A 14568-nucleotide genomic window follows, 5' to 3' on the forward strand; every position below is an offset into this window, starting at 1 on the left:
CATTTATTCTATTATTGTAAAATATAAATGACAACTAAAATATAATAATGAAACACTAAACCAAACACAAATAAGTAAACATGAAGAAAACTGAGCGAATATAGAACCGTTAAAACTTGGTTTGTTTAAAAATACTTAATACTTTTTATTCTTTCTTCGGTACACTTTATAAATGATTATTACTTTCATATTTATTTCCTATTGCTGATATTTTCACACTTTATTTTACCTTATTAACATTATTTAAAGTATTAACATTGAAGTTTGTCGGGTTTCATGTGCTTAACACTTCATAATTAAAGTAGTTCAACCGAAACTGCAAATTTGAGGATGCGAAAGTTTTTGTACTAAAACATATTAAATATTTGTTTGTGAAATAGCTTATTTTTATTGTTTGTTTGATTATACTACAAATGATTAAAATAGGAAAATATTAAATTTTGAAATAAGTCTTGAGATTCAGTCTCTTGTGCTTCATAAATTCGTATAAGCTGTAAACCATAGGTTTTTAAGTAGCATTTAAACTTTCAGCTAATTAAAAATTAACTATAACTGTACATATACTTACACATATACATTTCATGATCACTGATAAAAATTAACTCTAAAGTACGAATGATAGCCTTCCTAATAGATTATTTTAAACTCTGGAATAATGATATTTTTAATGTAGTTTATGTTTAGAATAACGTAGGAAAAGAATTTCATTATCGGTCATTGATAATTAAAACGATAATTTGTGAACGACAGCCTTGTGATAACGGGTCGTAATACAATTTCGTATTATGTTTTAAAAGCACGAAAAATGTGTTATATGAAATGAAGTATTTCAACTTAATTGCAAATCTTACATATATGATAAATTCAACTGTACTTGATTACTTTTTCTTCACCTCTGAGGTAGCATCTTAACTGCTTCATATATAGAAACAGAATTTTCTCATTTTAACTAAAACTATATTTTACAGTATCTTGGCGGAAATTTAGAAATAGTCAAAAATTGTTCGTCATCGAGCTTTCGGCAACTTGCTCAGTCCCTACTCTTAAGATTTCAAATATATGATGAACACGAGATGTTATTAACTTGAATTAACGAAATGATTATCAATCTTATTCTTTTTAAGCCCATAAGAGCAAATAGGTAGACTCATGGCATGTTCAGTACATAAGGAAATCACGTTTATTTTTGATTATTTTGGACATATTTCATCTTTAAGATTTCTATCTGAAGCTCGTCTCAGAGTGTCAAAGATTCATATCCAGATATTGTAAATAAGTCTTATAATAATAATAAAAAAAAGTGTTAACTTTTCCATGTATTTAAGCACCTGAACAATCGTTATGTTCCTTTTTCTCATAACTTCGGAAATTGGACTTTCTATTCCCTTGTGCTCTGAATGCCCCATGTGACACTCAGTTTGAACGCGTCTTTCCTTGGTTGGAGCGTATCTTTCAGTATCGAGGCTATGTAAACATGATCCTTCAGTTTAACGTACAATCCGAAATATATGGGCTCCTGCCAGGAATCGAACCTGAGTCGCCTGCGCCGAAGACTCGTACGATAGCCATATAGCCACGAAATAGCTTAAAGCGTCTTCCCTGTTTGTTTTGTTAAGTGATATTTGATCTTAATGGCTTTCACTACCAAAAGTACTGTATGATTTACTGCTCTTATGAATAGGGATGGGCAAAACCGGTTTTTATAAAAACCGAAAACCGGTTTCTATAAAAACCGAAACCCGAAAAACCGATATTTCGGTTTTCTCCAAAACCGGTTCGGTTTTTCACCGAAACCGGTTCGGTTATCTTTAAAACCGGTTCGGTTTTTCACCGAAACCGGTTTCGGTTTTCCTCAAAACCGGTTCGGTTTTCACCGAAACTGGTTTCGGTGAAAACTTTTCCAAAACACATAAAACTATTTCTGTGGAAATGGATTCGGTTTCCGGAGAACAACAAAAGACCATTCTGGTCAGAAATAGAACAAATTTTGGAAAAAAACCGGAATCGGTTTTGAAGAAAACCGAAACCGGATCAGCTGAAAAACCGAACCTGTTTTGAAGAAAACCGATAACCGGTTTCGGTGAAAACCGAACCGGTTTTAAAGAAAACCGAAACCGGTTTTTTGAAAATTTTCAGAAACCGGTTTCGGTTTTTCTAAAAACCGAAAACCGAAAAACCGGTTTTTGTGCCCACCACTACTTATGAATAATTTGAATTAAATCAATTCTGTCCTGTTTCTAGTGAATGTCAGGCTATTGCAGATTTTTCCGTTTGTTTAAGGTGGAAATAACGTTTCTGTTTTTCGGGTTGCAGTTTGTTCTGATGTCACGCAAGATTTATCTATATATTCGTTGTTGCATTCGCGTGTCAGTTTGTATCTTTGGTGGGTCATAGATAATGGAATATGAAACACTTTCCAAATTAAGGTTCAGAGAACTGAATTCCTATTCGCTAGGTGGTGATAAGGACTAGTATTCAGATAATGATCGGTGTCAGTGAGTTTTTTGAGTACCTAATATTCTTTTCGCTCGTTAGCTTTCTTGTACGCCAATGTCAACTATTCAAGCGTTCTAAGAAGTTATTTAGAGATTCTGAACTGTGAATGTTTAGGACATTGTTGCCAGATTATGAATGTATGGGACTCTGAGCGCATTTGTGGTGTGTACGCGAGTTAGTAAACTGTGTGTATATATATATTCACATTCTCGCCTTAAATAACCGAGAAAACGTGTCATACGTCAACATTCATTAGCAACGGAACCCAAAATTGACTTTGATTCAGTTCAAATTCTACAAAAAAAGCAGTAACTATACTGTACTCATGGTGAAGGAGGCAACTGAGATCAATTATCACCTTTACAACATGACTAGTGATGACACATTCAAACTTAGCCTACCTCAGACCAGCTTCCTCCGCCCTTACAAGCCTCAAGAAAGTAAAATTAGCCACTCTCACGTGTTATTCCAAGTGAACACCGTCTCTTATATTTCAGTAGATATTTGGAAACTTGAGAATAGAATTAATGAAATTATCGAAAGATCGATGATAAGTAAGTTTTAAAACAGGAATGAAAAATTAATTTTTAATTCACATGAAAACAAATTCCTTCATTAAAATGTTACGAATGCTTTAAATCTAATTCAACACGTGTTACAGTTTCGCCAACTAACTCTTTGGCTTCATCAGACACTATGTGATACCTTATGTCTGTATGATAAAATATAACAAAATCACATAGTGTCTGATGAAGCCAAAGAGTTAGTTGGCGAAACTGTAACACGTGTTGAATTTTAACGAAAATATATAGTTTTGCTCAGCAAATAATTAGTTTATATTAAATCTAATTCATCACATGAATATTTTGTAACATTCAACATTTATTATTCTCTGCAAAAGTTAATGTCACAAATAACTGTGACAGAGCAGCTATAAAAGACTTAACAAATCTGAAGGGTGTTTCAATTCGCTCTTTTCGTTATATTTTAACAAAATACTCCTTTTTATGTATATTTTTTTCACAGATTATCAAATAAACAAGGATTAGTTTTCATGATTTAGTCCCTTTAATACTTTTTCTTTTGGCAATAGTTGCCGTTAAATGAAATAATTCTATAATTATAATTTGAGTAACACATTGAAACACAGCAGAAGAATTAAAGGAAGATCTAAAGTTAAGTTTAAATCTGAGTGTTAGTAGTTGCACTCATCTCACAGGAATCAAATTAGTTTGGGTTTTGTATGTATGTGAGAATAACTTACGAAGATCCCAGAAAGGCGGGAGATTTCTGCTTTTTTGTATGTTTATAAAAAAAGATTTGTTTATGTTATTTTCTCGTGTGCTGCATGTGCTTTTCTGTCTGTCTGTGTGTGTGTTATAACCCCCTCTTCGTGTCTGACTAACAGCATGGCGAGGAGCTGAGCGTGGTATGTCGGCAGCTGAGTCAATATCTGAAAGCGGAACGGCAACTGCGGGCGGACGAAGTCAGTGCCCTCAGGGATAAACTGGAGCAGATGATCCTCAACAGGTCGCTGCCCAAAGGTGAGGCTTTCAACTATGCATGTCTTCCTTTCCCTATATTTGTGTTCTAAATAAAAGCACGGAAAATATACATATTTCAATTTACAGATGAATCTTTCAGATTAATCTATCTGTGTACTTTTTAACATAATTTTAAAGTATTTCTTGAGTAAATTAGACCTGCTGCTGCTTAAAGAGTTAAATATTATTATTTTTTTTTTTAAATGAAAGAGTTGATTCATTTGATTTATGTAGTTACGATTTCAACTAATATTAGTTATTAAATAGAGCTGTATTAATCTACAAAGGGTCTTTCCTAGTAAGATAGTGAAATCGGCCCTTGATCCAAATTGGGTCGCTATTGACCCAAAAGGTTACCCTTGACCTAAAACTACCTAAAAAAAAGATCCCCTCCCCGTACCGAATTATCGTATCATACATGCTCAGAATTGAATATGTTTTAATTTTGGTGAGGGTGGTCAAAAAATTTTGAAAGTTTCAGATTGTAGATAGTATCTAGATGTAAATGTGCAATTTTTTCAAAACCAGCGATGCGTATTTTCTTTATTTTCTTGTGTGATGAAAATTAAAAAAAAAAAAAAAAAAAAAAAAAAGTAGAAAATTTTTTTGTTGGGGACACGTCGCAGATTTTTTGGTTAAAAAATTTGTTATATCCTTAGGTACAACATATATTTTTTTCGGGGCCTGAAAGCGATGGCGACATTGTCAAAAAGAAATAAAACTGAAAACAAACGTGTTTTTCACACAGTTTTCTCACTGAAGGCTCCTTCAAACAATCCTTTTGCCAGAGTTCGCTATTTTCCTTTCTCTTGCGTCCCTTCCTATTCTGTTGTTCTTCGGCGGCTTCGATTGTGTCCGTTTCGGAATAGAAACACCAAATATATCTCCGTAACAGTGCTTCCACTGCAACCGACTCTTGCACAACGAAGTTACTCACACCTCGCGTCGGCTCCTCGTATCTATCAGTACTTGCTTCATTGGCCACACACAGTGGCGCTCTCTACCGCGAGCTGTTAACTTTGTTGTGCAAGAGTCGGTTGAAGTGGAAGCACTGTTACGGAGATATATTTGATGTTTCTATTCCGAAATGGACACAATCGAAGCAGCCGAAGAACGACAGAAGCCGAAGGGAGCAAGAGAAATGAAAATTGTGAACTTTGGCAAAGGATTGTTTAAAGGGGCCCCCACCTTGAGGGCCCTAAAACGGTGGGAAAATAGTGCGAAAAGCACGTTTGTTTTCTGTTTTATTTCTTTTTGACAATGATGCCATCACTTTCAAGCCCCGAAAAAAATATATGTTGTAGCTAAGGGTATAACAAATTTTTTAACCAAAAAATCTGCGACGTGTGCCCCCAATTTTTTTTCTACATTTTTTTGAAATTTCCAACACGCAAAAAATAAAGAAAATACACATCGATGGTTTTGAAAAAAAAAAAATGCACATTTACATCTAGATAGTATCTACAATCTGTGAAACTTTCAAAAATTTTCGACCACCCTCACCAAAATTAAAAAATATTCAATTTTGAGGATGTATGATACGATAATTCGGAAGGGGGAGGGGAGAGGGAGTCAACATTTTTTGGAGATAGTTTAGGTCAAGGGTAACATTTTGGGTCAATAGCGACCCAATTTGGATCAAGGGCCGATTTCACTATCTTACTAGGAAAGACTCTTTATAGGTAATTGTCACAAAAAGCATCGGAAGAAAGACTTTCTGAATTGCTTATACTAGAGCACTTCAGAATGATTCTTTTTAAATGAAACGTACATGAATTGTTTTGTAAGTCAGAGTTTTATAAAACAAAATCAGTAGCGTCCAGAGATTTAGATGCTGCACGTACAAAATATTGGTGTCGGATGCTTCATTGCGACTTATGATTTGCTAACAATTTGTCGTTATTGAGGTCATCAGTTTAGAAAATTGTATTGTAATTTAGTAAAACTTCGTCCTTTCTGCGAAGAAGATGATACCTGGGTTATACATTAATATTGAAGTACAATCTCTAGCGTTTAGAAAAAATGTCACATACGTACGCTAAAGGTTTTTGCACCTTTTCTGGAGCTTAAAGTAAAACAAATGAGTAGTTTAAATTTACTAAATGAAAATATGGATTTATTCTTGCAATGAAATAGTAAAAATTTTGTACATCTGAATTCTGCAGTATACGAAATTCTACAGTAAATAGGCACAAGGTATTGAAACGTTACGTTAGAGTTCCTACTGTCGTGCAAATAACTGTACATTAGCAAGAAAAGTTTTCTTTCTTTCTTATCGATCTTCAATAGAATTTAGTGATCTCATATCAATCTAAAGAATAATATAGTACAAAAAGTAATGATTAAGAGTATTGTAAACGTTAGGCGGGAAGATGAAATATTTATTTATTTTCTGTTTTTTTAGACGTTTGTCTATACTGTCTAACAATTAAGAAACATACTCTTAAAAAAAACAAGATTCTATGGTATTTTTGTTTTACGTACTCATTGAAAAAATCTTATTTTTGAATTAGAATAAATGGAAATTGTCATATTATACTACACTGTACTTTCTAGACTCCTCTACCTTTCTCATATACTGTTGGAATTTGCTGTATGGTTATTATTATTATTATTATTATTATTATTATTATTATTATTATTATTATTATTATTATTATTATTATTATTATTATTATTATTTTAAATTCGAGGTGCTATATAGCTCAGCTATATATGAAGAGCCCTGATTAGTTCAACAGTTATTAGGTTGGTGCTAATGAAATGTCTGCTTCGACGTATGGTGGAAAACTCACCTCAGCAGCACAACACACGGATGGACTAAGGTCACGCGTCTTACGTCACAAACTATGTATACGTCTAGCAAACAGACTGGGGTACCCAGACAGTCAGAAGGTAATGGGAAGGGTCTTAAAGCCTTATTGTATCCCTAACTTCCATTCGTGTTCAAGTAATTATCCTCACAATATTTCAATCCTTTCTGGAATCACCTTCAAGTGCAGCCATGATGTTAGCCGGAATCTATTTTTTGATTACATTATTGTGTCACTTCAAAGCTGTAAATAGAAAAATCGGCACTGAGTAATCCGCGATACGCTTCTGTTAATTATATTCACTGTTTTTGAGTTTTTGTGCAAACAAACCTATTGCCGTAACTTCTGTAGTTGTTTTCGAGTGTACGGCTGTTAGTTGCTTAAACCTGTTTACGAGTTTCCAATTAAAAATGTTAATTATCATTGACATTTTAACACTTAATTGAAACTCAACTCAATTGACATTTATAACACTCTGATTGCACAAAGGGTAAGTGATATTCATTCCACAATTTTAGAAGTCCGTAACCAACTAACAGTGGTGGGCTCAAGAAATAGTTATAGAAGCTAAGGCAACAGGTTTGCATAAAACTCAGAAGTGGTGAATAAAAGAAAATGGCGGAAGTGATCCATCGTGCCTTTTTCAGGCTTGGTGAAACCTTCAAAGCAGATCGTTACGATACTGAGTTCCATGTAATGCAACCCAAGCATCCAGCAATGGGCAACAGACATGTCATGCAAAGTATGGTGTAGGCACTCCTTGAAAGGCACAATATGAAACCCATTTTCACCCAGTGTAAATCCACCCAGTCGTATTCCCCAATATCTCTTCCATTGACTACTATCTCTTCTGTCATCACGATCATTTGCTGGGAGGGAAGGCCTTCCCTGAAGATTAACCGGCGCGATGTGCGATTGCAGAAGACGACTATTTTGATTAACCAGGTACTGTAGTTTTCAATTTTTTCGCACCTGGAGATATATATATATTCTGGATCAGTTTTACAAACTCTTAATTCCAGGATCAAATTTGAAATCACGTCTATCTAAAATAATCAAGCGAGCTCGCAATATTCAAAAGCCTTCCTTATTGGTCTAGTGGTTAGTGTATGTGCCTGCCTGTCTTTGGTGCTTGAAGTCCGGGATTCGACTCCCGGAGGGCGAGAATTGAATGCGCTACAGTGGTTTAAATCCCACTTTAATTGAATTGGACTTGAGTTTAGCGTTGCGTTCGGCATCGAGGGTATATGAGACCTGGACCTCAACATGGGTCCGAACCACATGAGCTCCCTCCGGGCATCGAATCCGGGCCCCCCGCTAGATTCCACTTGAAACTATAGGTCTGTCTATATAGTTTTACTTATGACAAAGGACAAAAATACAAATTAGCCAATCGTAATATTTAATCTTCATAATAATATGTGTGTGTTCATGAGAAATAATTACAGCGACTTGTTAGAATTGTTGTTTTTCAGTAATATTATATTTAATATTTTCATTTTGTTCTTCGTGGTTTTATAATTAACTTTTCCATTTTTGCTTTCTTTCTTGGGGAGAATGAGCAGTTAGTTAATCTGTTACTAAGAAAAATTACCATAGATACAGCGCTACATCAATTATGAAGCTGAAATGAAGTTCTTGGTGCTATGGTTAACATTTAAATGAATATTTTATTATATTAAGATTAAAAGCTAACTGTGGTTGCCTTTGTTGCAGGCGACCGCCCTGCCAGTCGTAGCAGTTTCCGAGGAAAATCTGAGAGCAACGAGTCAGACCACAAAAACTCAGAGCTACACTCGCCGGAGTCTCCAGTTCTAAACAGAGGTAATATAAGAATTTATCTTTTTATTTAACTGAAATATTTAGAACTACGCAGACTATCAACCCAAGCATAGTATTTCATGTCTGATAAATTACATTCGATGATAGTGATAGAACAAGACAGTCCATTTTGGCCATCATCTGATATTTTCTCAATCATTATGACTGGCTTCAATTGGATTGGAACACCTTCACATAAACTCACTTGTTCTAAATTTAGGAATGATTTAATGTCCGTATATGTTGGTCCGCTAACTGCACTCATCAAAGTCGTATTGAATTTCACATACTGCAAATCTTACCTGTGTTGGTTTAGTATGCACCTAAAAGTCAATGTGACATATGACATTTTATTGTAAGGAAGTACTTCTGTATATTATTATTATTATTATTATTATTATTATTATTATTATTATTATTATTATTATTATTATTATTATTATTATTATTTTAGACTTTCATGTTTAATCACTCTGATGCCAATATAAATATTGCTTCTCCTACAAGCAGGAAAATAGAAGTAGCGTTTTTTTCTTGTGGATTATCTTTACTTCCTTTAATAGTATCAGATTATGTAGTCGTAATATGAGCACCAATGCTTAGAACCATCCTTTTTTTTCAGTGTAGTTTGTTCCCGTTGTATATCGATCTTAATTTTTTCATTGTTATTATTGTTATTATTATCTATTTATTTATTTTAAATTAAAATGCTTTCTTAAATTTTTTCAGAACTGTCAAGATCACCTAGTGGAACTAGACTTTCAGGCGGCTCGAATTTTTTATCGGTGGCTCCCCTTCCCCCCAGTCCAACACCTTCGGCAGCGCCAGCATCCCCTCTCACGGGAATGGTGGCTCTTCGCAAGAAGGTGTTCGAGAGCGCCCGCAAGTGACGCCCGTCGATGAGCGGACGGAGGGAAGGGGTGAGGAAGATACGGAACCACCTCCCAGCAGAAATTTCCACGATTTGCAGCGACTTTGGCAGGAACGTGGTGGCTCTTCGGAGCCAGACAAAGATGGTGTCCAGTTGAGAAAGGTAAACAACAGGCAGTTCCTTCACTCCGGTGTCCATGCCCATAGCCCTTGTGACAAGAGCTCCCACTCATTGCCTTCGACAATGGCGTGCCGTCTGCGGTTGAATTCGATGCCAGCGGATGTGAGGACTGCGAGGCTCGGGGATTCAACTGAGCAGGATGCGCTTGGCCCAGGGCGCATGAATCATACTCCGTCAGGCTCTTCCCTAGTGGCAATTGAAGTCACTAGGAACAGGAGCCATAACCGAACTGTCTCCAAGAAACCGGAGATACCAGCTGTGTTGCGCAAACAAGTACTCATCTATCGACAGCGAGAGGAGGTCCATGATGAAACGGAGAAAGTGGCGGAGACCGAGGCAAATGTCGAAGATCTGCTGGAGCTTTGGTGCATTTTAATGAGATTGTCGATGAAATACTAAGAAGCTTTAAGATATCAAAGAATTACATTTACTTCCAGTCTCTTATCTCAGGTGGATAAAGCAGTGGCTAATAAAAAAAAAAATTAATGAAAGACATTTTTGGTACGTTTTCTTGCGAGAAGTGTTGACATTATTGTGCGTTTCTTTACCCAGTTTTTAATAGACATATTCAAATAAAAAGGCAATATGATTTTCTTACAGTTGTGTCCTAGGAGATACTCAATTTTTCTTAGGCATTGCTTTCAATATAACTCAGATAGCATTTAGAAAATGGATTCTATTTTTATATGGCATTTTTTTAAGGGTGTCGATTTGAGTGCATGATAAGAGCAATAGAAAGAATATTAATGCGTGATGACTGTAAGGTACAGTGTGGGTGTATCTATATACATAAAATGTGTCCTTTTTATTTTATTTTTAAAAGAAGGTACATTTTAGTGAATCGTCGACGTTCGATATATCAAACCTCATCTAGGTTAATTGACACATAATGATATTTAACGGTGTTGGCTGCATTGGTGTTATTAATTTGTCAATGTTGTTTGAATCATATGAATCGTCAGCAATAGAGTTCGACCCACGATTTGATATTTTCTTGGCACTATTCATGGTAACCTTATAATTTGAATTAGTATTGATAAATTAGCTATGGAAAACGCTAATCATAGTAACAAAAGATATTTGTATGAGGACAAATTGAAGCCCAATATCGTGTCAACACTCTCGAGATAAATTTATTGAATAAATGAAATTTTTTCAGTGTGTGTTAACTAAAAATAAAGAAATAATAATAATAATAAAAAAAAACTGAGCTATTGCTTTATCGGAAGCTTGAAATTGTATTTCACTTCTGTTTCAGAGATTATGGTGCCTAGAGTAAAAATACGTACATTATTATGTAAGATAGTTATGAAATTAATAAAGAAAGTATAGCATTCATTGTTGTTTCTATATATTATAATATTTTAAGTACATGTAATATTGCGTGAAAATTTGTTGCCGAAGTGAAATAACTGACACTTTTTTTTTCTCTGTCAGAGCATTCATTGTTAAACTGTCATTCCATCCATTACCCCTGTTTGTTGATGCTAAACTGTTCATACATATTACACAATGCTCAGTTTCTATGTTCTAAGAAAAAATTAACGAAATGTTAAAATATTTTGAGAAGTTTATTATATTATTGTATTGTGTACAAGCGTTTGTGTGTTTTTGCTTTTTTTCCTGCCATTTTGTTATGTATAGATGCACTGTAAAAAAAATATATATATATAATACTAAGTGAGAAAGTCGCGAGTTTAGTTTGTTTTTTGAGAAAAGAATATATATAGTTTTGTATGGATTTTAATGCAGTTTATGCGAGAGAAAACTATTGTACAGAACGCAGTGCTTGATGATATGGTAATGAAATGTGTAGAATCTCTTATCTAATGTACGTTCACATACACATAACATATATACACTACACACATAAACACAAACACGTAAGAGACAGTGATTTTTTTTTTTAAATAATGTTTGTATAGTGTTATATATATAAAGAACATAAAATTTTTTTGCTCAGGTATTTTCAGTTGCGTGTTGTTAAGGGAAAGAAACACACCCACTAACAGTTTGTTTTTATTATATATATTTCCGTCTATTTTGGAGCAGTTATATATTATTTTCGATGGACATTAATGTATATTAATTCTCTATATAATCTTGTACAGGCGAAGTTTGTATTTTTTCCCCACTAGTAAATCACTGGGCCCACCTTTCCTGCCAGATAGGAATATACATAATATACAAATATATATATATAATATTGTATATATAATGAATAATGGTTTTACTAGGACCATTCACAAATGTAAAAAGAGAAACAGATACTTTATACATATGTACTCATTTGTGTGAACTGACCATTGTTGTAAAATGTGAGCAATGTACACAGAATAAACACATTAATCAAAATTTATTTTCCTTTTCTTCATAAAATAAAGTACTAATCCCAAATTGTCCTGTAAGCATTCACCGGTCCTTCCTGTCATATTTTTTTTTTTCTGGATAGTCGTGTCAAAAAAAAAAAAAAAAAAACCTAAATATTATACATTTCCTATTTTATTTTTAAAATTAATTGTTGAATTTAAGTATGTAACTGCGGTCATTAACTTAAAAAATAGTGATGTGAATTAAATGTTACAAAACAATAGTTTATGTTAGTAAATATTGCTAGCACTTTTGTGTTCATTTACCTTTATGTATTTTTTTTTTTTAATTTTAGCTTCTTTCTTCAACTATTTGAGAAATCATTTTATTATAGTACAATATTTCTCTCAGACGTTCTTCAATGCAAGAATAAATAAGTTTGACGATTTTAAGTTATATCAGGTAAATGACCGGTTAAACTTGTTAGGTATTTGTCAGCAAGTTGGTAGACAATAGTAGCCGCTACCTTAACCTTTTTCACTGCTATGGCCGCGGAATTTAATATCATCATTACGGACGCCCGTCGCGTTGAAGGGAGAGCGCCTGTATGCTAGAAGGGCTCCATCTATAATGATTAGAATGAGGCATAATATATAAGTTCTGCTTTGTAGTGCAAGAATGTCTAAAATCATGGCTAAAACCACGTATTCACGACCTTTGCAAGGAAAAAATATTGTATGCAAAGGCAAAATGAATTTGAAGCAATTTCCTTTCTGATTTATCGAATTTAGAATTTAGTGAAAGTGAAAATATTAGTGACAATGCTGCTGAAAATGTGGATGGTAGTGATTCTGAGAGACATAAAAATGATCCATCGCTTGCGCAACACACAAAAAGACCGAGTGAAGTAGCTCAAGTGGTAGAGGGTTGGCTTCGTATTCAGGAAGTTGTAGGTTCGATTCCCACTGTCGACCATCCTGATTAGGGTTTTCCTCAGTCCTACCAGGCAAATGCCGGAATGGTACCTACTAGAAACAGGCCCTGACCGATACCTTCCCAAATCCTTTCATATTGTTATTGTTGTAGTTAAGCATCAAATATAAAATGGCCTCTGAGCTGTATCTGGTGATTGTTAGGTAAATAAATAAACACTAAAGTTATCTCAGCAAAGAGGATTTCACAGCCTCTAAGTGTGTCAGCAGTGAAAAATTTAAACATAAATATATATGTATTGTTTGTCACATAAGTTTATTCATGTTTTCGGCGGGATAGTATCTTTTGCCCCTTGAAGCGATAGAAAATATGAGAAAATTAGTTCGCTTAATGTAATTGACCTTAAAAACTTCTAAAGCTGTGGATCCTGGTAAAACAACAAAACATATTACGTTTGCAAATGCAATTTACACAGCAAATAACACGAATAGTGTGACAAGCAGGGAAAGCAAAGAAACTGTTATACGATAAGACGACAGAAGCAAAAATCACAAGCAGAATGTTTAGTGTATAACAGAAAAAAAATTACCCGAGTATGTGGCGCAGTGCGTAACGCACTAACCTATCAATCAGCTGATCCATGTTCGAATCTTCATCAAGTGCACTTTTTTTTCTTTTCGTCGAAGGAACAGCCATTACTTGTATTAGGGTTTTATATAATGGTTTCATTCTGTTAGATTTTTTCTTATCCTTGTCTAAGGTAATAATATAAAGCTGCAAGTATTATTCTACCTGGGTAGATCAAAAATAAGGGTTTTCTAGATTTCTTTCCATTAATAAAATACAAAAATAAGCTTACATCCGAAACTAAATATACAAGTAATTGAAATGAAAGTAGCAAGTTGGTGAGTCGCCACTGAGCAGAAGAGCAAAGCAAATATAACCTGAGGCTATTTCAAGTGCCTGTCGTATTCTGTCTTAACTGTGAACTGAACACATCTTTTTTAAAACACAACGTTATCAATGAAATACTGGTCCGTGTGAAAACATAAACAGAAGAGGAACGAAACAATATTAGAATATTTTGTTTTTATTATTAGATGTTTCAGTATGTGGCCCCATGTTCACTTTTTAATGAGAATATGAGTAATAAACTAGTGTTCCTGCCAAGAGGAAAGACAGTATATATTCTGGAAGGTCATATTCTATTTGGGAATTCTCACATGAGAATAAAAAGAATGTAACATTTATGGAGTCAACCATATCAAGAGATTGTTTCCTGATGGAAGTTTATTTAATTTAGGATCCCAAGTTAAGTTGTAGAACCATGTCTCATATAGTCTCGGTGCTGAAAGGAACCAATTGATCAGTCTTAGAACTATCAGTTTGAAGACAGATGATTGGTTTGTGAATTGTGAAAGGTTTCTATTAATCTACAAGCCATGCATGGAGCAATTTCCACGTAGTCCAAAATAGATTAAAGTCACAAATCTGCGTATAAAAGTTGATCGATCGCTGAACTCTTGTGGCCCATAATTAAACTTCATTTTTAGCTTCCTAAAATTGTCCTTCTAGGTTCCTAATACGGGTTCAAAAGACA

General features: G+C 34.3%; 1 protein-coding gene across 4 annotated transcripts in view; it reads left to right on the top strand.

The window, feature by feature from the left end:
* The window catches only part of osp (myosin phosphatase Rho interacting protein outspread), a 255383-nt gene extending 243303 nt beyond the window's left edge, over positions 1 to 12080 (top strand). For 3 of the 4 annotated variants that reach the window (XM_081751269.1, XM_081751271.1, XM_081751270.1), the window contains 3 exons: positions 3905 to 4040; positions 8570 to 8677; positions 9404 to 12080. In XM_081751269.1, coding sequence (XP_081607395.1) covers positions 3905 to 4040; positions 8570 to 8677; positions 9404 to 9564 — 405 coding nt within the window. In that variant the 3' untranslated portion in view covers positions 9565 to 12080. The remainder of the gene's footprint in view (positions 1 to 3904; positions 4041 to 8569; positions 8678 to 9403) is intronic. The other variant, XM_081751272.1, reaches the window with a different exon arrangement.
* Positions 12081 to 14568: the final 2488 nt, after the last annotated feature.

Source organism: Thermobia domestica, chromosome 3 (genome assembly GCF_964235325.1).
Source record: "Thermobia domestica chromosome 3, izTheDome1.hap1.1, whole genome shotgun sequence".
Taxonomy (NCBI): domain Eukaryota; kingdom Metazoa; phylum Arthropoda; class Insecta; order Zygentoma; family Lepismatidae; genus Thermobia; species Thermobia domestica.